Here is a 24,680-nt window from a genome sequence, read left to right on the forward strand (position 1 = left end):
ATGGCGGCGGCCGCCCCGGGCCCGGCTCCGGCCCTTTGCCGCTCGGTGCATTGGTTCCGCCGCGGGTTGCGTCTTCACGACAACCCGGCGCTGCAGGAAGCGCTGCGGGACGCCGCGTCCCTTCGTTGCATCTATATCCTGGACCCCTGGTTCGCTGCCTCCTCCGCCGTGGGCATCAACCGCTGGCGGTGAGTGAGCTGAGGAGGCGTCGGGCCCTCGGGTAGCGGGTGGGCCCTCGAGAGTCGGGAAGCCTTCGGGACGCGCCGGGTGTGGGCAGGAGCGGCGGGCCCGGTGGTGGGGAGGGCTCCCGCGGCAGCCGGTGCGCTTTTAGGTGCGGCGGCTGGGCCGTGTCGGTCAGGCCGCCGCAGCAGCGGGATCAGCACACGCTGCCTTCTCCGGCCCGGCCCGACCCACGTATTGCTCCCCTGTGGTCCTCTCCGTGCAGGAGAGGGGTTGTCTTGTCCGAGTTGGCCTCGCCACGTTTTTCACAGCGGTGTTGGCTGACTGCGTGGGAGGGTGCTCTTAACTTTATGTAATGTCATTAGACTTTCTCCTTACAAAGCGGGCGAATTGAGAGCGGCATCCGATGGACGTTTAGCTTTAGGAAACGCTTTTGACTGAATTTAGGGACAAGCGCAAAGGATCCTCAGAGCTGCGTGACCGCACTGCACCTTCCCTCTCCCCTTCAGCTGCCGAGTGCGTGTGGGCATGTGCTCACGCCTGCCTTCCTCCCAGCCCTCAAATATTTACGGAAATACACTCAGGCTGCTGCTAGGAACGTAGAGATGGAGCTGTTTGGGCTTTTCCCCTCTCTGCAAATGGAAGAACGAATGGCATGAGTTGTGTCTGTGCAGAGAGCAAGACCTCATGTACCCGTAACCGGTAACATTACATAATGCTGTTCTGTCAGGTCTCAGCTGTCTAAACGTTTGGAAACCAAATCCAGGTAGGGATTCTCCTCTGCAAGACAAGCAAAGCAGATCTCCACCTGCCCTCACACTGCCCCATCGGGGCTAGTTGACAGGACAGCCACCTGGCTAAGAATCCTTTAAATGCTCTTTGAAATGTCACGTGGCTGCACATTAGGGACACTGTAGCTGTAACTGATTGCCTCTGCTGTGCACCTTAGTCTCCTCTTAGAGGAATGGGCTAGTGTGGGTGATTTCTAAGCATTTCTAGAACCCACATCAGAGGATGACTTAAAAATTGTAAATGTGCAGAAATTACCACAATGTAGATGTTCAAATTACAGAAAATTGTGGATTCTGTTACAGCTTGATATCCTAGGAGCCTGAAGGGATCTTTCCATAGACCAGACTTTCTACAGGCAGCAGTGGACAGAAATGCCTTTCACATGCTGCTGTTGTTGCTAACTGTCCTCATTTGGAAGGACCAAAGCAGTGCCCCCAAAAGATTAATTCCTGATCCATTTAATCCTTGTTTGCTTCCACCAACACTGCGGAGGGAGGGAAGCAGGTAGCAGTTTTATTTACTGTAGTTGTGGAATATATGAGCAGGTGAAGTTTTTAAAAATAATGTTTTCTTGGAGGTGTGTGCCTATACAGATGTCAGAAATTAGCACCCCCTGGCTGTTAGGCAGGAGTGTATTGGCAAGTTACTTATATTTACTGGAGTTCCATTGTTGGGAACCTTAGCTTTGTTTTTCTATTTTTTAATGCATTTTTGGTATTTTTTTAAAATGCAATTGCTTGTATTCAGAGTTCTGTGTTCCACAAGCAAATGTTTGTGTTTTACTTAGCTCACAGAAATTTATCATGTTGAAAATCCCTATTTATTTAATGGCACAGCATGTGTGAGCCATATAGGACTAACCCTTGTTTAATTTGGAAACGTTGGAAAGTTGATATTCCTATTTAATAGATGGAGAGTGGGCTGGAGGTAGGGGATGGTTTGTTTAGGTTACCTGGACCCAGTTCTGGGTCTTCAGTACTGTGATACTGGGCCCTTCTTTCCATGAACCCCAAGTGCCTTTCTCCCTCAGAAAGTGCAGAGGGAGCTTGTTCTATCTCCAAGCTTGCAGTTCACATTACGGGCAGTGCAACTGAGCAGAGAAGTAGTACCCACTTGGCAGGGCAATTGTATCTTAGCTTTCCTCAGCTGTGTGTGGTCTTAAGGGAGCTGATGCAGATACTCATGTCTTGCAGGTCACACTGCAGAGTGGACATGTGGGAACGAGGGAGAGGTAGTGGCTGGCAGGCTCATTTACAAAGGGTTGTGAGTTTGCCAGCAGTGCCACGTGCTGTCGCAGAGATTAAAGTTTTAAAGCTGCTGTCTTTTGCAGAGTTAGACAAAGCAAAGGGAAGTTACAATGTAGATGGGGTGATGTGTGTCTGTGAAAGCAAAGATGATACTTCGATGCTTTATAGCCTAGTGGGGGATCAGTAAGACACGCCATTAAATGCAAAAAGCACTTAAATGCTTTCTTACAGTTTTGGGGTGGGAGGAAATAGATTAGTGTCTTGGCATGCTCTCATCTTTGTGTCTTCACGGTGGAAGATAAATTGCAATTCTGTTTGCAGCTGTTCTAAGTACAGATAATTCTTGCCTTGGGAGATCTTGGTGCTCGGTATCGTGCTACTGATGAGCTAGGAGTGTACATTTCTCTGCTGTGACATTGCCTGTTTGTAGCCAGAACTGTAAAACTTGCACGGTTCTTGTAGTAATTCATTACTTTCTTTGGAGTAGTGTATCAATATCTTTCTACTCCATATGCAAAATCCCTCCTGCCCCAGAACCCATGAAAGAGTATACTGTAGGGAATTACATGATTCATGCTTTTCTCCATGTTGTAATGTGGAGAAAGCAGTTTGTAAGCGGGTGCTGCCAGCTCTGAGAGAGAACATGGGAAGTGGGTTGCAGGAAGAAGAAAATCCTGGAAACCTCTTGCATCTGGACAAGCAGAATGTGCGTATGAATGGCTGGGAGCTGGCTGGTGCTGCAATATCATAGCAGTTGGTAGACAGACAAGGGATGAATATGAATTCTTGTTTTCTGTTTCTTGTCCTAACTTTCAGTTTAATTTGGTGATGCAAGTTTTCTGGAGTTCCATGCAAATTCTCCTTGTTTGTCTTTTAGCTGTAAATGGACTGACTGACACTAACTGCTGTTGTTTCTTCTCTGCAGATTTCTGCTCCAGTCTCTGGAAGATCTGGACAACAGTTTAAGGAAACTCAACTCTCGCTTGTTTGTCGTGCGAGGGCAGCCGACAGATGTCTTCCCAAGACTCTTTAAAGTAAGAGAATAATTTTCTGGAGCATAGTGAGGAAAAACTTGATGTCCCAGTGCTATCTTTGTTTTCACTTACTAATGATTTGCTCCTTGTTGGAGATCCCCTCGGCTTCTCTTTAACTAATTCTTCACGATAACAAACTCTTCTCTTTAACTACAACTGACTAACTACTATCCATAAGGGACAGCATGGGAGCCAGATACACTCTTGAACTCAGACTTGCAAACAAGTTTAGTATTATGGTATATAACCTAGTACTAGGGTGCTTGAGCTTCTCTTTTTGCACGATGGTCTTTGCCTTTGTTTCTGTAAGTCAGGCCTCACAGAATTGCTCTGTAACACGTTGACTCGTCTGTGTTAAGAGCTTCTTCCCTACTGGCCATTTTCTTCCTGCAGCTTTTACTCAGGAAGACTGCTATGTTCATACACTTTACAGACAATTGAAAAAGCATATTGATCTGTATGGGAATTGCAAATAGGGCTCTGTGTTAAATTTTAAAAATTCAGAAGCTTTTATGTTAGCTGACCTTCCTTTTCTTCTTCTGTTTAAGGCTGCAGTTTAGTCAGCTCAGCAGCAGAATACAGCTTGGGTACAAGCTTCCTGCTGATGTACCATTTAGGACAGTGGAATATGCAGTGACCTTGGTGGTCAATGATGGATTAGTGGGATACATTTCTAAAGTGATTTGTCAGTGCTGCAGATTGAGAGAGACAGGGCTGGCAAGAGCATCTCCTTGAATATCAAGGTTCTTCAAGCAGTATCCTTCTTCTCCGTCCTGCTCTAAGATTATATTTCTCATTGTCCTTGAAGCTTTTTGACAGTGTCTTTGCTAGAGTGACAAAGCTAAATGAAAAAACCCACGGTTCACAATGGTCTTGTGAGTTGGGTTTGTCATGTACCTTACATATGGTTGACAGAACTAGTGTCCCCAAAGCCTGCTATAGACCAGCTGCTGAGAAGGAGAGGTAAGCTTCAATCTATACTCTCCTGCTCTAAATGGTTCTGATGTATATTTTCTAGGATCTGCATGTGTATTTTTTAGGGCAGTACTGGGGAGGGGAATTGGACTATGCAGGTCAGACGGGACACTGATACTTATTTTGGCTTCTTCATGTTAATACATGACACAAACGATGTGCTGCTTTTACCCTTTTCAGAGTCTGTGTTATTTTTATCTTTTGATTTGCAAATAAGTTCTGGCCAGTAGTAGTTCACGCACTCCTTATTTTAGTTCAAGGTATTCACAGGCTAACTAAAACTTTGTTGGAGAAACATGCTTGCTTTGGTCAAAGAACAAAAAGTAGTTGACAGAATCTGAGGTTTGGAGAGATGGTCATGGAATCAGCCAGACCTGCTTTTTGAGCAGTCTTTTGTTTTGCCTGGGCAGGTGAGTTGATGAATATCTTTGATGTGCTGTAACAGAGCTGAAAAGAAAGGGAGGGGGGGTGTGTTATGCTATTATATGGTAAATGTATGGCTTTTGTGGGAATTCAGGCCTCTCCAGAGCTGCTGCACTGAACAGTGAATTAGCAGTAGCTCATGCCTTGCTGTCAGCTGTTGTGGAGAGAAGAGTTATGTCACATGCGGTAATGCAACACTTAGACCTAATATAATTTCTGCTCTTGCTGCCAGTAGCTGAGCTATGTTGTTGATAACAGTTGCTTCAAAGGCGCTATTAAACATGGATACCGTGAGGAGAAGTGCACTTGTTAGCTCTGTGTTGACCTTTGCAGAGGTTTTTTGTCTTACTTCCTTGGAACAAACATATGTAATTTTACCTCTTCTATGTGTCATTTGTTCACTGAAGTTTGCTCACAATCCCTTTGGTGTGTTTTTTTTTCCCTACAGTTTTTCTTTGCTATAGGCTAGATACTAAGAGGCAAGTTAGTCATGACTTTTGTATATCTGCAGCAATTTATTCTCATACAGCTTACTGTTTTCTGGTTGGTTGTGCTCTGCTTCCTGTGTGCTACTGTAGCACATGAAGTGGTGGACTTCTCAAAACTGTAGGAAATACCTGTGTGTATTTGAAGTTTTGTATTCTTACCTAAAATCTCTGTTAGCCTCAAGTGGTTTTTTTATTCCATTCCTTTCTTTCAAGGCAATAATGTATGGTTCTTCGAGACCAAAGCCATCTTTTACAAACCTTCCAGCCAATACTGTCTTATAAAAGAAAGAAAAGTTTAAAATGAAGCTGTGAAATCACATAGGAGCAGGGCAGGGCCTGGAACGTGTCTATTTGACCCCTGCTCCAAGTTATGGATGCTGTCACGTTCTTAATTTGAAAAAGGAGTGGAGGACCTCTCCGAGATGTGCATTCAGCAGTACATAACTGGTTTAGTTCTCTGTCCTTCCTAATATTAATTTTAGGATTGAATCTGAAAGTTTAGAAAATAAGAGGACTTGTACAGTTGTTTTCTGCTTCTAAATTCCCTCCTCTGTCTTTGGCATTATCTTTTAAAGGTCTTTAGTGAACTAATCATATCTGTTCTTTGTGCTTTGTTTCTGGTTCCAAGGTGAAAGAGACTGTCCTGTATATACAGAGGTGACAAGACTGTCTCACTTGGAGAATGTGGTTCATATCTTAGTTGTGTGAGGGGTTTTTTGGGTGTCTATATAGATTTCTGGCTGTGTTTGACTAAAGTGTGTGCTAAACAAATATGTGGGCTGCTGCTCTGCTTGGTGGATGTCTCAGGAGGGTCGCTGTGGAAACCATTAAACCTCTTCTCATAGGATTCATTTTCTCAGGAAAACTAGGCCATAGTCTTTGAGAGCGAACTGTGCTCTGGAAAAGCCTGGAAGAGGCTGAGTGCTATTTCATAAGGCCTATTCATTTAATCTCTGAGGGATCTATTAAAGGTGTGAAGATACAGAATAGGTACGTGGCTTGACTAGGGTAAAACAGCTCCCAAAAGGCAGGACTTTAATTTAAATTTGAATTGCAGTAACATACTCTACTGTGCTGACCAGAAAAGTTCATTCTGTTGCCATCCTTTGTCCTGCATTTCCCACTACCCTCTTTTTTGCTGTTTGACATTGGTCCTCTATTATGTGATGGCTTTAAAGAGACATTGGAAAAAATTTAGAGTGTATTGGTTTTACTTAACGATACTCTCCACATAAAAATACGGTTTTTTGAGTGGAGCTTGTGTTGAAAGAGTTCTCTGAAATGCTTTCTCCACAAATGCTAGAACAGGATAGTAGGGTTACTTTCTGGACAGCATGTGCAACAAAACAAGGTGTTCTTAGGCTTGAGGATTGAGCTATAACCTAAGAACTTTAATAGAGAAGGACTCAAATCTCCTCTTAGGTGTTTTAAACCTGACATCTAGGAATCTGCATAGCGGATGCAGTGTTTGCTAGAGCTGATAAAACTGCTGTTCCTCACAGGAACACTCTCTAAGCTTCCAGGACTTAACACTGTCCAGGAATTCTGAAATCCTCATTTGTAACTGTGCTGGTTAGAGTCTTCTGTTTGACAGCTGTGTGTATTGTGTTTCTTGCAGGAATGGGGAGTCACTCGTCTCACCTTTGAATACGACTCGGAGCCGTTTGGTAAGGAGAGAGATGCAGCTATCATCAAACTGGCCAAGGAGGCTGATGTGGAGGTGGTGATAGAGAACTCCCACACCCTCTATGACCTGGACAGGTATGGGGAGAGCAAGGGCAGAGATGCTGCCTGGGCTACGCTGGGATTGTCGTGTCTGGGAAGACTTTAGTCTCCTCCACTACATTGATTGCTGGCATCGTGTGTGAGCCTAGGAGGTGTCAAGAGGATTACTCTGCACACTCGCATTTTTGATTAGAGCACGTCAGAGTGCTGACAGTGACGTGAATGTACAGAAGGGTGTGTTGCCTCAAGCTTATTAAACTCTGTACTTGACAGTCATTTAAGTTGCTCAGCTGTGTCCTATTGATTGCTCTCCTTGAGCATGTCCTCACTGTGTGGACTGCTTTTTTTTGCTTCATTGTAATAAAGACAGTTGAGCCATTCTCTCAAACAGGTTATGAAGGCAGGGCTTTTAACTGATGGATGTGCCAGGACAGCTGGAAGAAGTAGAACAAGGTAGACTGGGGCAAACTTACCTTATTCTAAAACCTGGATGCCTTGTCTTTGTTATGTATTTGCTATGGGGGAGCCTTGCCTTTATGCTGAGTTTTGTATATATTTACTTATATGTATAATCTCCATATATATATATGATCTCCTTAGTGGAGACAGTCTTTCAGCTAAGACTCTAAGGCACTCTTGATTTCAACCACATTTCAGTACTATTCTTACAGGTTGCTTGGGATTTTTTTGTTGGGGTTTTGTGGGGTTTTTGGGGCGACTTGTGCCATTAATGCTGATTGTAGATTTCCTCCTATAAATCTTTAGGATCCATAATTTCTTATGAGAAAGAGCTTTGCAGTTAATGCGTGCTGTGTGGAAATATTTGTCTTTGGTGTGAGGGGAATTCTTCTTGAACCTCATGAACAGATGCTGTTTTATAATTTTTGCATTGGAAGAGACCATGAATACTTATTATGTTCTTCCCCCTTCAATGTCAATGCTCCTGACATCCTTCCTCGATGTTATCTTTGTCTTTACCAAGGTGGAGACTACTTAAGTTTTCAGATGGAATCTGTTCCATATCTCTTCTAAGTTTTGTCACCTTTCTTTATACTTCTGGGTATTTCTAGAGGTGGAGAGCAGTGGTGAAAACTGTAGCTAGTGTTCAAAATGTAGGAGTGACATGGATTTTTATAGTTCTGTAATGTTTCCTGCCTTCTCCCACTAGTCACTAGCATTCTTTTTGCTTTTTCTGAGTGCTGCTGAACACTAAACTGATGTCTCAAATAGCTATGACCTTCCAGCTACTTGAGAGGCTGCTGCTATATAAGTAAGTTTAAGATTGCGTAGCCATGCATATGGAGAAACAACATGACCAACACTGCATGTCATCTGATATTTTTGTCAGCTTGTCATGTGGTATATAGGGAAATTTTTGAGCTGCCTTTCATCTTCAGCTATCCCAGAAAGCTTATTGCATCAGTAAACTTTATCCTGCTCTTTTTTTGTCCCTTCCCAGATATTTTATGAATAATTGTGAGCAGCACAAGCTGCTCAAAAAGCTCAGCTCTGTGTAGGATTTCTCCCTTCTGTTGGGAAAATGGTTTCATATTCTATCCTGTATCTCAAATAATTTTGTCTGCAGGGACCTTTTCCTTTTTCCCAATTTATTGTGGTTTCTTTAAGAATTTTCAGTGAGGGATTTAGTCAGATGGCTTCTGAAAATCCGGGTAGAGTGTATAAGCTGAATCTCCCTTGCCCCAGGCTCAGATGTCACTAATAGATTTTGAGGCACAACTTCCCTTTACAAAGGCCAAATTAACCCTCCAGCAGATTGCATATACCCTTGCATTCACCAATTCCATTAGTATTTTCTACCCATCTGCCTGATGCACATTATCAGACTCTATTCTGTCATCCTTTGAAACGCTTTTTAAATCTGGCATTGTATTTGCTTTTTCTTATAGTATTCAGACGGTTTTAAGACGGGTGTTACATGCAGCAGCTGTTAGGGCATTTCTTGATGTCTTTTACAGCCCCTGGGTTAGTGCTTGCTGGACCTGGCAACCAGTTGCTGTTCAAGCATAGTTTTCCTCTGTGGCATTTCTTCCTGACCTCCCAGTCTGTGACATCTCCTGGTACATTTCCTTAAAAAGATTTCAGAGTTGTAACCTCCTCAAATACCTCCACAGTGAATACAGGTGCAAAAGTAAATGCAGGGAAATGCATGGGGGTTTTGCTGCACTGTTACAGTATCTGCTTTTTTTTTTTTTTTGATTTGATCACCTCTTGGCTCTGTAAATATCCTGGAATGTCAGTAAAGGGATTTTTTTTCTTTTTTTTTTTACTATTTATGCATTTTTAAAAAGGTTTCTCAAACTTTCATTTGCGTTGGGAGGTGCAAAGAGGCTGCTTTTGTGGGTTTTAATTTAACCTACCAAAGGTTGGAGGTTTTCTGTCTTTATTTGGCCTTCATTTTTCTGAAAGATTTTGCCTTCTGTTATCTTTGCTGATTCTATTCTTTAATTGTTTTGACTTACGATCTTTCTGAAATCTTTTTTGATGCATTGTGTGCAATTGTTGAAATTTTTTTTTCCCCAACATAATCTTCACATCATCTCTGTGTTGCCTGTCAGTGTTTTGCATCTCAGCTTGTTCTTTTTGCTTAGCACGCTGCCGTATTTTTATGCATTCCTCTTCTTGAAATAAAAGCCTTTATAGCATTGTTGGTCCTGGAAGGATGTTAAATTAATGCATGCCAAAATCATGGTTAGAGCAGGCAAGTGATAACTAACATTTTCAGCTATGCCTTAGCACTGCTTAAGACCTAATCATGAATTGCCTTTCCTTGTGGGTTCATGATTAATTGTTCCATGGAGCAGTCATTCATGGCAACTAGAAAATTCGGTTTTGGCAGGTGGCGGGATGTGACAGCTACCCAGTCTGTGTGGAGGCAGTAGAAGTCTCCAGTTACTCTGACATTTCCTGGTTCTTGGCATCTCTGGGATTTCTCAGTAGGTGGTAATACAGTTCTAATATATTTCTCCTGGAAGCCTCTCTGAGTATATCACACTCCAATCGTGTTACCCAGTCTTTTAACTCATGGTATTATTTTTTCCCCTGCTCACCCTATGTTTTTCCTGCATAATTAGTGACCCGGTGGTAGCATTTTACTACTTACCTTTCTTTAATCAAGTTTCTGACAAGACTGTCAGGTCCGGTTTTAAACAATTTAGACTAATTTTTCACTTCTGCATAAATGATTCCAGCAGTCCTCCTCTTGTCCCATGCAGTGTATTCCTGGTACCACCTCCACCAGCTCCTTTTAAACATTTACAAAGAGCCTGTTCAGTTAACTTGTGAATTTGGCTGGTTTTACCCAGTAGGAAGATTACAATATGCTGCTTGTTGGCACTGCCAGCATAGCTGTGTGATTATCAGAGCATCTTTCACCTCCTCTCCCCTAAAACAAGGAGGGAGCTACAGAAAATCAGCATCAGAGCTGGAAAATACTCCTAAGAAAATCTAGGAAATCCCAGTCAAGATTAGTGATGTTCAGATTGTAGAAGTTTGACAGGAAATATGATCTCTTGGGTATCAGCTTAGCCTGCTCAAAGCCTATACTTGACAAGTATTCTGTCTGACAACTTCCAGCTGACAGGTTGTTTTGTCCCTTCTCTAGATCTACCTGTTTTCTCCTCCTTGGGATCTAAATCCTCTGTAGTCTGCTTGCTGACGGTCAGCACTGTGGTTTCTGTAATCCCAGGCAGGCCTGGGTTATTCAGGGAGAGTGGTTTAGGTCAGAAAAGAACACTGTGAGCTTGTATGTTTGTAGCATGCATCAGGAGCAGATTTTCCTCAAATATTCTAGCCTAAGGCTGAAATGATAGTTAAATGCTTTTTAAGAGGAGCATGTACTAACTTAAAGGAACGAGGCACTGGGGAAGCGTGCACGTGGTGGTTCTGCAGTTCATAATTACGCTATGCCAAAAAAGTGGTTTATTTCCATCTAAGAAGGTTAAGTCAAACTTCTGCCTGCCAGATCTTGTTATCCTCATCCGTCTTGCACGGTGCTCTGGTGTCAGGTGTTTTTCCCCCTGTGCTGATACTTAACCTGTCATCAAGTCACTTCATCTTTCGGGTGCTCAAGTGTGTGATTCTGCGGTAGTTAGAATTGTTCGTCCTTTGTCCGGTGTCTGTATTTGGAGTATCTGTTGATTATCTCTCCATCTCCTCTTTGAATCTGTAGAAGTACCTGTTGTCTTACACACACGTAGCCCTATGGGAGCTCTCTGGAGCGAGGATTTAGATCAGAGCAATTGCATAAGCTGGCGAGGCTAACTAAATAGTCTGTGTGAATTGGTGGTGGGGTGCGTTGTTGAGCAGCCTGGTTGCCAAGTGCTGGCAGACAGCTCTTCCTTGCACAAGGAAGCAGGGGAGAGTACATTCAGTCCCTTGCCAGAACCAGGCCCTGTCATTTGCAAGCGAGCAGAGGTGTCAGGTTTTTGAGGCAAGCAGCTTTCCCTAGCCCGGTAGCCATCCCACTGGGGCATTCTGTGGAGATGTGAGTCAAAGCTGACACCTGTGAGGGTGTGCATTCAAAGTCTGCAGACACTCTGCTGTCACAGGTGACTGACTGCCTGTACAATCCTAGCAGTGCCAGAACTACATTTGGTCAGGCCTTGGTTGCCCGCATTCTTGAGTTAAAGCGTTGTGATAGGTAGAGACACGGACAATTTAAAGTGTCAAAATCCAATGCGAATTTTATTATATTAGCAAGCGAACAAGAGCAAAGGCAGCGCTGGGCGGCTGGGGAGTCTGCGCTCCGCCAACGGCTCGCAACTTCCCGCCTCGTGTAAGCACATTATATACAGTCTCATTTTCTGTATTCGCGACGTCACAATCAGGGTGATGTCGCAATCAGGGCGATACTCTGCGCATACTCCTTCTGTTGCTAGGGGGTCTTTTTCTACCTCCTGGTGGTCGTAAGGATGAAGGCTGAGGGTCTTCCTCGATGAAGGCTGAGGGTCTTCCTCGATGAAGGCTGAGGGTCTTCCTCGTTGCCCTGTGGGTGAACTTATGCAAGAATGTGATTATTCAACCCCTTCAGCCACGGGTCTTGTTTACTTTGCCGAATGTCCTTCGGTTGAGCTATCAAGCCTTCTTGTGAGCACATAAATCTTTCATCCATACCCTCCCATACAGGTTTAATGAACAAAGCACAACATGTTACTTATTACAGCGTGACTGTGACCAACAGTCAAAAAGACCCTCGTAACTTCTGGCAGGAAGGTGCTACTGTCAGGTAGCGCTGGGCAGTATATTGCTAGTCAGGTAGCACAGCCGGTTTTATGTGTGCTCACTAGCAGCACAAAGGTTAGGTTTTGTATGACGAATCCAGCGATTCTGCTGTTCTTTGTTCCGCTTCAAGAGAACAAGAAGAATAACTGCCATGTGTAGTCTGCATGTTGCACTGGCAGAGATGGATGAAATGGGAGTGTTAAAACCCGGGGAGGGACCTCCCTTTTTCTGTCATTGGGGAACAGTCCTGTGAGATTGTACTGCCTGGGTTAGAAGGACAGTACAAGGAAGGAAAGGACTCCTGCTTGGTGGGCTTCTTGGACAAATCTTTATACAGAAGGCTGAAACAGCACTATAATACCTAGTATGTATCATATAGTACAATACCAAACATTTGATACATCTTTTCATGGCAGTATTGCGAAAGGTTCGCATTTTGTTGCATAATGCCAGTGTCAGGTGCTGTGAAATGTGCAACTTGTCCTAGTCCTATCTCTTAAAGATTTGTGTCCCAGATCAAATAACTGCCTGTTCAGGAATTTAGGTGCTCTACTAGGTAACTTTACTCGTATTCATGTTCTTGAGGATACCAACACTGGCATCCACCTGCAAGTCAGGGCGATTTGCTCCAAGTAGCTGCCTGTTCAAAGAAGTTTTAGCTGTGGATCTGGGACGTGGTGTAATAGTGTGGATCTCGGACTGAGCAGCAGCCCCAGCAGGTCTGTGGAAGAGGACTGAAAAAAGGCAGTGTTAAAGAAGTGGCTTCCCTGCCCCCATCCCAAGCACCTCAGGGCAAACACAGTGCAGCTTTGTCATGCTTTCTCTTCCAAGCTCTGAACTCCTCTGGAAACAAGTGAGCCTCTCTAGAGTGCTGTAACTGGAAGTGTCTCGCTTCTCTTTCAGCAGCAACACTGATTTTTCTGGGGATCTCGTGTCGGTCTTGTTTGGGGGCCCCCGTGCAAGCCGCAGAGAAGATTGTGGTGGGTAGTGTTCATGAGAGTTGGCGATCTCTTGCCGTCTCTGGGGTGGTACCAGAGACAGACAGACAGACAGCCGGCCAAGGAGTGCGTGTGACAGCAAAGGGGATGCTCTCTGGTGGGAAGGTGCAGGACAGGATGCATTGCCTGTTAAGGCTCCCCTCGATATACTTGCTCGGAGGGGTGGCGCAGTGCCATGGCCACACCGTGATCATGTTTACAGCCTCGCACTAAAAACCGTACCGTGTTTTGCACTCTGAGCACATCCTGATTGTCCGCCCGCCCTCCCCCGTCCTGGTCACTAGTGTCTCTTTCTCCCGATGTTTACAATCTACAAGCAGAAAAACAGGGGGAAAACGCAGGAGGCTTAATTTGTCACCTTCGCAAGGGTGCCGCCCGTCCCCAAGGCTTCCCTTCCCCCGGCCGGCAGCGTGTGGGAGGCCAGGGCTCCCGCTCGGCGCCTGGCCGAGATGGCGGCGGGGCCGGGCCGGGCCGGGCCGGGTGCCCGCGGGGCCGCCGCTCGGCAGCCGGGGAAGCTGGGTCAGTGCGGAGCACACGTGAGGAAGGGCTCGGGGCTGGGGAAGGCCCCGGCCCGGCATGTCGCTCCTCCTCGCTACACGTGCGGCTTCCGGGGTAAGGGAAGGCACATGGCGTCCGCCGAAAGGCTCGGCTTTAAGCCCAGCCCCTTGCATAAGCTGTTGACTGCCATGGGTGGGGAAGGCTGCTCTGCTGCAGCTCCCGTGTGAGCGCTGGGGTTGGCTGCCTTAACTTTATGTAATGCCGGCGATCCCTGGGCTGTCTGCTTTGCTGTTAACTCCTTCCTCTCCCTGCAGGCATCTTTCACCTTGGGGAAGCTTACCTTGCCCAGGGGGCTTCCCAAAGCCCTGTGTCCCTGGAAAAATAAGGCTGAGTGGCCCTAGCAGGGTATGGATACTTAGTGAAGTAGAGGAATGGGGAACCGGGGCTGCTTTTTCTGTAGCATGATCTGACACAGGTGAATAGCATAAGACAGGTCTGCTGGTGGCCTTATGGCATGGGGGAGGATGGTGATTTCTCTAATCACAGGGAGAGAGGAATGACGCAGACTGGGATTTGTCTCATCTGAATTGGGTGGAAGAGGGGTCACTAATAGGCTGGGACTTTTTGTGTCAGAAGGGGAGGATGTAAGGTCAGAATCAGGATATCTCAAGGGGTCAGGGGAACAGATGCAGGTCTGGGATTTGCTATCTTGGGGAGACAGAAAGGTAGTAACAAGATTGAGATTTCATACAGGGGTCTGATGAGGAGCTCTGAGAGAGAGATGTGATGCTAAACCTGTTTCAGCTGGAACTGTTTTGTTGTTTTTACTATGGAGATTAGTTAGTATGTGGGGTTTTGTTTTCTGGTGTGTTTTCTGATGCATCCAGTGGAAGCTAGATCTATAAGGGTTTCTGTATCCAAGCTGAAAGATTATCCTGAGCAGAGATAGCAGGATGCAGTTTGGCTGTCATTTCCTTGTGTCTTCTCTGGTAGCGAGGCTGTGTTGTTTCACCTTGCTTATTTTGTCTCCAGAATAATTGAGCTGAATGGCCACAAGCCACCCCTCACCTACAAGCGCTTCCAGGCCATCATTAGCCGTATGGAGCTCCCAAAGAAGCCAGTGAGCACTGTAATAAGCCAGCAGATGGAGATATGTAAAGTGGACATCCAGGAGAACCACGACGATGTGTATGGAGTCCCATCCCTGGAAGAGCTGGGTATGTGTCAAGAGTGAAGGGCAAGGCTGAAGTGCCAGCTGAAACGGGGTCTAGTGAAACTGTTTCTGATGGTTGGCATGTGCCTGGGACAACTCTAGTGTCTGGCCTGGGCTGCCTCTAGACATAGAAGCAGCCTGTTTTCAGGGAGTGCTGAACCTTGTGAAAACACTCATGTCTATTGCGCTACTGATGATGCAAAGCGTCACCTCTAGCATTGCTCTGAAATGCGCTGCGTCTGTCCTTGTGTTCTTTGCTATACTGAGCATGTAACCACTGTATCAGCTGTTTTCCTGCTACTGCCATCTCTGACACATTGTGTAACAGACCTGAAGAGGTAAACTAACTGTACCAGGCTTAGATAATTTCATTCAGTTATTGCCAAGCAACACCAATTTGAGAGCTTAGCAAGATGAAAGATGTTACAGAAACTTCTTTCACTCATCCTGCTATGCCTATTGGTCATGTATTTTTCTTGGAGAAGGAGGATGAATAGAGAGCTGAGGTGTGAGGAATGCAAGGCCTACATCAGGGAAGTGAATCTAAATGCAAGGGAAGAAAGAATTAATGCAGAGTACTGTCTGCCTGTGTGTGAGTGGAGGCTCCATAGCAGCTTTATAGGAATATCACCTTTTACCTTAAGGCACAGTTTCAGTGGTCGTGTAAAAGCCGGGGGCTTCACAACAGGAGTATCCTCAGGGTTGCAGTCCTGGGTAGATCTGCTTCCTTTAATGACTGGCCTAATGGGAGACTGCCTGCAACCTTAAACTGCTCTGCTTGTTGCCAGGGGAAGCTCTTCTGTCAGCCCAGAGCAGTGCAGGAAACTGCATTATTGCTTCCCCTTCTGTATCAGTTCTTCAGCACAAATCCAGTGCCTTCCCCAGCACCAGCTTTCAGCAAATAGGAGCCTCACTGGGAGCAGCCAGGCTATCTAGTGAGCTGCTGGTGTCCAAGGCAAGGTATTTTGTAGGGCAGATCCGTGGAGCATATGTTCCTTTGCCAGCTGCTCTGGCCTTTGGAGCAGAGCCCTGTGTGGGTAGTGCTGACACAGAGAAACAGTGGTGGCATGTGAGCAATGGGGAAAGTCCCCAGAAGGCTGCCTGAAGCGTTGCAGGGAGAGGCCTTTGTAGTGCAGTGTCACTAGCAGGGTTTCCCTGTGTTCCACATGATCTGCCTGCTGTAGAAGGACTAGAGCAGCAAGTAAGCCATGTTAGGCAACTGCAGTATGTAATGTCTGGCAGTTACTAATGTTTAATCCCATCTATACCCTTTGTCTAGGCATGGCTTCAAATCTCATAAAGTTCTTTCCCTCAGGCTTTCCTACGGATGGTCTTGCCCCTGCAGTTTGGCAAGGAGGGGAGACAGAAGCCTTGGCACGGCTGGATAAACACTTGGAAAGAAAGGTAACCCTGTTATTTAAGTGGCGATTCCACAGGCTGTGGCTCCAAATGAAAAATGTTGAGCACTGGCCATTGCTCTGTGTTTCTCTGCTCTTCCTAGCAATGGTCACAGCATTCACTTCTGGAAGGAGTGTTTGGTATTGTTGATGTACTCCTGTGATCATGGCTCGTGTGTGGAGCGGGGAGCTCCTGGGCTTCCTCAGACCCAAAGAAGTAGAGCTGTATATTAATTATGCTGCTGTTTGAAGCGCACAAAATTCTTTTCCTTGTTTCTATCCCTCAGTTTCCTTTAGAGGAGTGCAAACTTGGAAACTCTCTTGTAAGTTGCCCAGTCCCTACTGCACACCATCTTTTTTGATTTAGCTGAGTTACTGGTGCGAGTACATGCTCCTAAAAGAATGCCTTTCCCTTGTACATCAGCCTGTTAATATGTTCATTCACTGGCTGGCATTTCTTGAATGCCTTGCTGAAATACCCGTTTTTTTTTCTATGAAGCATGTGTTCTTCATTGTAGTGCGCAAGCAGACAATTTCAAAGTAATGAAAGATGACCCAGCTGCAAAGGCATGACTCAATTTTAAACAGTTTGTATCTTTTTAATGCTAGGTGGCTTGGTGCAGTTGTAGAGATCAAAGCATAAATTCTTGTGCTGAAGGAGGAGTAAACTATCAGTGTAATACTCCACAAAAAGATCTGGATTTCCCCAAATTTTCCTGTTCAGTGTGTGAAATGAGATAGACATCCCTGGACATAAACAATGGCATTAGCGTATGTCCTTAGGAACTCTCAGGCTTATTATCTCCTGCGTGCAGAGCAGATTTAGTCTTTTTCTTGGCCCAAATGACCAAGTGGTTTAAATCTTGGAGCAAAAGTTTTGCATTTCTTGAATGGGGTGTGGCGGTTGGGATTGCCCACTTGAGATCTCTCCCAGCGGTGGTTGGAAGTGAATAGAAGAGACTGTGCAGTCAGACCTGAGTGGCCTTGCCACCTGCACAGAGGTATGCCCTTAGTAGTGTCCCACAAATTTGGGGGTTTTCTGCTTATTTCTCTTGAACGTGTCTAGGCATGGGTTGCAAATTATGAAAGACCAAGGATGAACGCCAATTCATTGCTGGCCAGCCCTACAGGACTCAGTCCCTATCTGCGTTTTGGCTGCTTGTCCTGCCGCTTGTTTTACTATCGTCTCTGGGAGCTGTATAAGAAGGTAAGACAAAAGGCTCATGTGGAGAGCAGACTGGCTTTGAGCACAGGTAGCATGGTGCTGGTTCCCAGACAGTGTGCCAGAACAGCTGCAAAAGTTACTGTTGCCTCCCTTGTGTTTGACTGTTGAGCTAGGCTTGTTGCTACTCAGAAGAGGCTCTTGGGTGAGGAAAAGTGATTGTCCTGTATATGGTGGAGCAGACCTTAAATCTGCCGATACCCTCTTCTTCAGCCTGGACTCTTCTGTCACGAGCCTTTTGTAGAGCTTGTGTAGAGGTTTTTGCTGTTAGTTTGGGGTCATTCAAGTCTCTTGTCGGTGTACTGATTGAGCTAAAAGCAGTGCTCTGACTTCATCACCTGGGGTTTCTGGTAAAGGATGGTCCAGAATTGAGGTCCTTTATGGCAGTTGTCAGTAATAGACCTGGGAGTTATGTAGAAATGTGTGGGTGGCCTGCAGCTCAGCTTAATGAAGACAGTCCTCCCCTGCTTGTGAATACCCTTGCTCCTTCCTCCACAGGTGAAGCGGAACAGCACGCCCCCCCTCTCTCTGTACGGACAGCTTCTGTGGCGGGAATTTTTCTACACAGCAGCTACAAACAACCCAAAGTTTGATCGTATGGAGGGGAACCCTATTTGCATCCAAATCCCCTGGGACAGGAACCCTGAAGCCTTGGCAAAGTGGGCAGAGGGCAAGACAGGCTTCCCTTGGATCGATGCAATCATGACTCAACTGAGACAGGAAGGGTGGATCCACCATCTGGCCAGGCACGCGGTGGCCTGCTTCCTGACCAGGGGCGACCTCTGGATCAGCTGGGAGTCAGGAGTCAGGGTGAGTCTGGCATTTCCAGAGGCTTGCAGGAGGCCATAAGAAAAACAAAGTCTCCCTGTCACTTGCTGCAAGGATGGACACACAGGTATGGCTTTTGCTTCGTATGTGAAAGTTGCGTGGAAAAGAAGATTTGCTAGCAGGCTTTTGGCCTGCCACAGCCTGACCTCTTTCTGCCTTCTACTATGAGGCTCTAACAGTATCAAGAGTCTCCAGTAACTGTAAGTAAATGTTAGTGGGACCCACTGGTAAATATGGACTGGGGTTTTGGGTGCTTTTTAAATTTTTTTCTAGAAATTCTCTCAGTCCATCTGTTTTCTTTGCAAGTTCAATGCCACTTTATAACTGGACCTTTTTCCTCATTGTGTAATCCATCACCGTGCCGGTCAGGGAACACTCCATGACTGTGAAATCTGAGTCTAGAGTCTCTCAAGGAAAGAGGTAAAAGACCCTCCTCTTGGGCCATCCGAAGGGACAGACAGCTTGAACCTATCCCTTGTACATATTGCCCTATGCAAAAAGTGGAGGCAGGGGCATCTTGTCAGAAAGCAGAGCATAGCTGAAAGTGCGTCGTAGGGTCAAATGCAAAAAGCGCAGCATCTGTGCGTGGATTCTCTCTCTGAGCGAGCTACTGCTGAAACCTGTCTGCCTCTCAGTAGCAGTGTGCTCTGGGACATTCAGAGGGGTTCTTCCTTCTTGCTTTGGTGCTTATTTTTCTGTGCAGCATCTGCCCACTTCCCACAGTTGTTGCTTTGCACTTGTAACGCCTCCCAGGTTAGGGTCAATAGCCAAAGCTTGCTGCAGCACTAGGTAGTGGTTTAGTGTGTAGCTGCATGAGAGATAAGCCAGCACTTTTATCAGCGTGAGCAGACAGTGCCTCCCTACGTGAAAGCATCAGGAAGTGAGATATATTGACCAGCCGGCTGGCTTCAGCCAGCACATTGCCTCTTTGCTGCTGCTGCTGCGGTTCCTGGGAGCTCTTCTTGCAGCTCAGTGCCTGCCGTTTGAAATAGCATCATGGGTCCTCCTGCCCCAAAGTCCTGCCTGGGGAAGCGCTCACTGCCTTTTCCTCCAATTGCTGCAGGTGTTTGATGAATTGTTGCTGGATGCAGATTTCAGCGTCAATGCAGGCAGCTGGATGTGGCTTTCATGCAGTGCATTCTTCCAGCAGTTCTTCCACTGTTACTGCCCTGTGGGCTTTGGACGTCGCACAGACCCCAGCGGTGACTATGTTAAGTAAGTGATGTGACCGGAGCTTCTTTCTTGCTTGTTCTGTGAGCCTAAGTTGTTCAGACAGGTGCACAGTGCTTTCTGTGCATCATGAATGCTGCATTGCTGCACTTTAAGCGGTGTTTGTGCGTCTTCTTACTTCTCGTGCAGGAGATACCTGCCCAAACTGAAGGGTTTCCCCTCACGATATATCTACGAACCGTGGAATGCCCCAGAGTCTGTGCAGAAGGCAGCCAAGTGCATCATTGGGGTGGACTACCCCAAACCCATGGTGAACCACGCAGAGACCAGCCGACTGAACATCGAACGCATGAAGCAGATCTACCAGCAGCTGTCACGTTATAGGGGACTCTGTAAGTACCAACAATTGCAAAAGATTGTGTCTTTAATAGGAGATAAAAGTATAGGAGGGGTCATGATTTAAAATAGATAGTACTTGTCTCTGTGGCCAGTCCTTCCAAGAGGAAGCAGTCCCTGCCAGAGCTGCTCAGTTGGTTTCCAGGGAGAGCTTCATTGAGCTCTTGAACAGCTTAGAGTGGAGTTTGATTAGTTTTGAGAGCTGGTGATGGCACAGCACCATCTGTATGCCACCAATGGTCCGTCTTCACTTTGGAAAAAAACTAGGCAGAGCACCCTAAAGAAATACACTGCTGGATCACGGTGGCTGGCTGGCACTGTGTGGCTCACAGGGAACTCACCCTGCTTTGGGCTGTGGATGTGCTGGGATGTGCTGGTTGGTGATCGCTGAAGTGTTTTCCATGTGAAAGGCTTCTCCCACCCCAGGTGTTCTTTGTTTCTTAATTACGATCCTCTTGCCTTTCTCTAGGTTTACTGGCATCAGTCCCTTCATGTGTGGAAGATCTTAGTGGTCCAGTCACAGACTCAGCCTCAGGTCAGGGCTGCAGCACTAGTACAGGTGAGTTGGAGATTTTGTGTGCTTCTGAGATAGTTTCGTGTCAACTTAAAGGCTATGGGCAGGAGAGAGAGATCCTTTCCTAGTAAGAAGCGTATCTGTACTAGGAAAACATAGATCCCATTCGCTTTCCTTTACGTTTTCTTTAGGAGTTCCCAGTGAGCCTTCATTCCTAGAAGGGCTGAAGAATAGGAATTCATTAAATTGAATCTTTTATTGCCTGTATGGGATCGTGTGCAGCGACTTAAGGGAGAAGTGCAGAGCACTGTAGGGCTAATAAGGTATAATTAAGCTGTCCTCCATCAAAGGGTACTTTTGTGTTTGTTCTGGGAGACTTAATTATTCTGCTTCTAACAAAGTTTTTTTTCAAAAGTTTTCAAGGAGGTTAGGGCAACATCTCTCTGTGCTTGTGCGCTGCATATTCTTCTTTCTCCCAGCTCTGTAGCAGGTTAGGCTAGGCTGTACTTGTGAGATCTAAAGGTAGGGGAGCCATTGCAATGACTCTTCTTCCTCTACAGCGATGAGACTGTCACAAGCAGACCAGGCTTCTCCAAAGCGCAAACATGAGGGAGCAGAAGAGCTGTGCACTGAAGAACTGCATAAACGAGCCAAAGTGACAGATCTCCCCGCTCCAGAGATCCCTGGCAAGAGTTTATGATTGTAAGTGGTCCCTAGTGTGATCTGGCCTAAACGACTCTGTTCTGGCAGCTAGCAAGGCACAATCATATTTGCTCCCTGCATTTTAATGAACAGAATGCACTTGCTTGTGGAGGGAGGTGGCTCCGAACTGTAATTCTATAGCCCTGTGATTTGGCAGTGGTCTGACCTCTGGTTGTTTTGCTTTTGCTTGACAAGCTGTTAACTCAGTTGTCCAGCAGAGAGCAGTACCCCGTGCTAGAACAGTCACAGCACACAGTGGTTCGTGGGCTTGCTCTACTGAGGCTGCTTCTCCTTCCACAGAGTGGGTTTGCTGCCAGGTTTGCAGATGTGGTGGGGGTACAGGCTGGAGGAGTGGAGCGAGCACGTCCAGTCAGTCTGCCTGACATGCTCTAGATCCCAGGAGGGAAGGAGCTGGTTGCATGTTCTGCCAACTTTTCAGTAAGAAGGGGAGGCCAAGGCCAATTCTCTCTTTTGCGTTCTCCTACAGCCAGCGACAAGCACCTTGCAAGTGAAGAGTGAGAGTGCTGAAGAGGTGACCAGAGGAGGAGGGACTGCTGCCACAGAGGGACTGGAACTTGTGATCTGCAACAGAAAATCTGGGGTCTCATATAAATGTGTAATTCCAATAGCTGCCACAAGAGGGCACTGTGTTACTTGTGCTTGGGAATATTCGGCTTTCTGGTCTCCAAAGGGCCAAATACGTCTCTTCTCAGCCATGCCTAAAATCTGCCCACATTTAAGGGGGCAAGAGCCTTCTATCAACTTGTTCACTCCCAGCTGTACTTTCTTTTCTGACAATGGCTCGGTGCATGTGACTTGGGTATGCATTGATGTAGGGAGCAGCATCTGCACATCTCCAAAATAGCGGATGTCCTTTGTTATCACTAGTACAAGGCAGTGAGGTGTGCTGATTACTTCAAATTACAATAGAGGTTGAGAAGGAGGCTGCTACATTTCAAAAATAGAGTACCCGTCCTACAAGAAAACAGGGAAATCTCTGTTTCTTTCGTTAGGCTAGACTGATGGAGCTGTAAATGCTTTCTGAGTAAATCAAGATGGTACTCGTGTGGGGTGGAAATGAAATGAAGCAAAACTGTAGTACAAGAACAAAGAGATACAAACTGTCTGTAAACTTCAAAGGCACTTAAAACTTTCCCTGCAGAAGAATCTCACTGCTGCAAGGCGAGCCATAGTGCTGTTGCCTGGAACAGGCAGCTTCAGAGCTGTTTGACATCTGGTGGGGAGGGAGTCTGAGAGAAGGAGGAATTCTTCAGAGAATAAAGTCTTGCTTTCGTATGAGTAAAGCAGCATCCCAGAAGCTTGCTGGTCCAAATAATAAGAGACCTACACCTGGGCCTTGCACTCTACAGCATTTCCTTCCCTGAATGCAAGCTCTCTCAAATGAAGTGATCGGTGTCTGGTATGCAGCCTGTGGACTGCCTCATACAGATAGGGGATGTATTACACATCAGATCCTTGAAGTGAGTCTTCCTCAGGCTCAGTCTGTTGTCCATGCTGTGGGTGTTTCCTCTTCCCTGTGTTGGCATCTGTGTTTCTACTTTCTGCACAGTATACTCCTGTACCTCGTACCCTGCACACTGCTCCTTCTTGCCATTTGCATTCACACCGGTGCATTGTAGTCTCGCAGGCCAGTTGTGTGGCTTTCCTGGCTCTTAACCGTACACTCCTTGGCCTGCTCCGGTTACATGTCATTTCAGCACAGTGCTGGCAGAGTGCCTCTGCTTGCCTTCCCACCTAAGAGGGCGAGGGAGGGTAGTGCTGCAGAAGAGCCTCTCTTTTGGACGTTTTCAAGAGGGATTAGATCAAGTAGCTAATCCTGTGCGATGGGCTGCTGTTGGCACTGTTTTCATTTGCTGTCCAAAACCTTTCATTCCCCGCCTGGCATAGATAGTGTGGGGCTGTATGCGAGCTTATGCAACTAACAGCTTGAGGAGCACAGGAGTTGTCTCCCGCTCTGACTGGGATAGTCAGATTCAGCTTTGGAGCCCGTGTTTGAACCCAGAGCAATAGGGCTGTGAATAGAAACTGACTCAAATATATCTGGGAAGCCTGGACTGCTTGAATTGGATCTCTGACTTAATTTACTGAATAGCTGACTAACCTTTCCTTCCCACTCCTCAGCCTGATTCCTTTTCCCAAGGGAATACATTGGGCAGGCTGAACAAGAGTCACTTCTCCTGCCCTTACTTTCTTCTAAACTGCTATTCATAGAGTCTGCCTGGTGGATAACCCAGTACCAATAGTTTTGTCTTCTTTGGTCCCACTGTCTTGAGGGTAGAAACTACAAAAAAAAAAAAAAATTAAAAAAAACAACCCAGACCCTCCCTCCCCATCTTCTGCTGCAGAGCAGAAAGGGAAAAGACATGCACTTTGTACACTTAAGTTACAGAAATTGTGATTTCTGTCATTTGGAGAGTTTCATGCTTAAGCAATGGTCTGTAAATATGACTTTTCCTCCTTTTTTTTTTTTTTTTTTTTAATAAATGTCTTTAACCCTCTCTTTGCTGTCATCCAAATTATTTCATTTGGCAAGTGGCGTTTTGGGGGCTGGATCCATGGGGGTAAGGAGCCAAAGGGAGGGGAAGCAAAATCTCCTAGGTGATCTCTTAGAAGGCTTTGTGGGTGAGGAGGAAATCACATTTGCAAGGTTTCTGTCAGCACATGGGATGTGAATGGTGGCGTCTGGAAGAGCTGCAGTTTGGGTAGTAGAACTGGGAAGGACACAGCGAAACACAAGGCCAGCCAAAGATAAAGGAACAACTTCCTGCAAGAAACCTGTTACATAGGCTGGGATTCATCCATTCTGATATCTTTTCCCAGTTGATACGATAAAGGTGGGTAAAACTGTGTGACAAATGTGTAGAGTAGGGGGTGATTGTTCACTGTTTTCTGTAATGTTTAGGATTGGGCGTGTTCGATTAAACTACAAGATGGCAGATTGAATAAGGCTGCACCTTCCTTAGTGTCTGTGGTAAGCTCTTACTTAGTTATGGGTGCTAACAGTTTTTGTTCAAAAAGCTTGACCGGTTCATGGGGAAAGAAAAAGCCATCAGTAACCGTTAGTGAAGATACCATCTTTGTTTCAGGAAGGAGCAGAGGGTAGCTGGAGGCTGAGATAAAGGAAGCATCACAAAATGGATGCCAGTTTGGGGATTTCCATTTCCTGGGGTATCGGCTATGTCTCAGGGGCTAGGTGGCAACATCTGTCATGATACAGCCACCCCTAAAGCAAAAGTTGGCTTTCAGTGCTGCGAGAGCGGTGACTTCCAGGATGTTTGCCAGGGTGGTGTGGAGGCTGCTTTCAACTGAGAGGGTAGGCGCTGGGGCAGAGAAGTGCTACGGAGCTGTGAACATTGTTCAGCGTGGGTCTCTTGTCAGTGATTGAGCCTTTTTTCTTGCAGTACTTTAGCTAAGTCAGGAACTGGTACTAAGTACACCATGACTTAGCAGTCTAGTAACTAGCTGGGATGCAGCTGGAGTAAAGTTCCGCTTGTGCATTTCCCATCCTCTTCCATGCTCCTGTGTAGACCCAGTTACTGAAACTTTTTTTGAAAGTCTTTGGAGAATTATGTGAGGTACATTATTTTCTTAGTAACCAGTAAGACTTCAGGAATTA

At 46.0% G+C, this 24,680-nt stretch overlaps 1 protein-coding gene across 1 annotated transcript; it reads left to right on the forward strand.

The window, feature by feature from the left end:
- On the forward strand, positions 1 to 23,562 carry CRY2 (cryptochrome circadian regulator 2). The gene is made up of 12 exons (XM_086462339.1): positions 1 to 188; positions 3,145 to 3,253; positions 6,758 to 6,900; positions 14,634 to 14,818; positions 16,130 to 16,218; positions 17,278 to 17,418; positions 17,932 to 18,243; positions 19,325 to 19,476; positions 19,621 to 19,823; positions 20,297 to 20,386; positions 20,902 to 21,043; positions 21,531 to 23,562. The coding sequence occupies exons 1-11, from the start codon at positions 1 to 3 to the stop codon at positions 21,039 to 21,041; spliced, it is 1,752 nt and encodes a 583-aa protein (XP_086318465.1). The 3' UTR covers positions 21,042 to 21,043; positions 21,531 to 23,562.
- Positions 23,563 to 24,680: the final 1,118 nt, after the last annotated feature.

This window comes from Leptosomus discolor, chromosome 3, assembly GCF_034619465.1.
Source record: "Leptosomus discolor isolate bLepDis1 chromosome 3, bLepDis1.hap2, whole genome shotgun sequence".
In the NCBI taxonomy this organism is placed as follows: domain Eukaryota; kingdom Metazoa; phylum Chordata; class Aves; order Leptosomiformes; family Leptosomidae; genus Leptosomus; species Leptosomus discolor.

What these genes read in the sequence shown, in the direction of transcription:
- CRY2 (XM_086462339.1), top strand. Translation starts at nt 1, where the DNA reads ATGGCGGCGGCCGCCCCGGGCCCGGCTCCGGCCCTTTGCCGCTCGGTG. An exon ending in GTGGGCATCAACCGCTGGCG is followed by an intron (nt 189 to 3,144) that starts GTGAGTGAGCTG and finishes TCTTCTCTGCAG; the next exon opens with ATTTCTGCTCCAGTCTCTGG. An exon ending in GCTGGGAGTCAGGAGTCAGG is followed by an intron (nt 18,244 to 19,324) that starts GTGAGTCTGGCA and finishes CAATTGCTGCAG; the next exon opens with GTGTTTGATGAATTGTTGCT.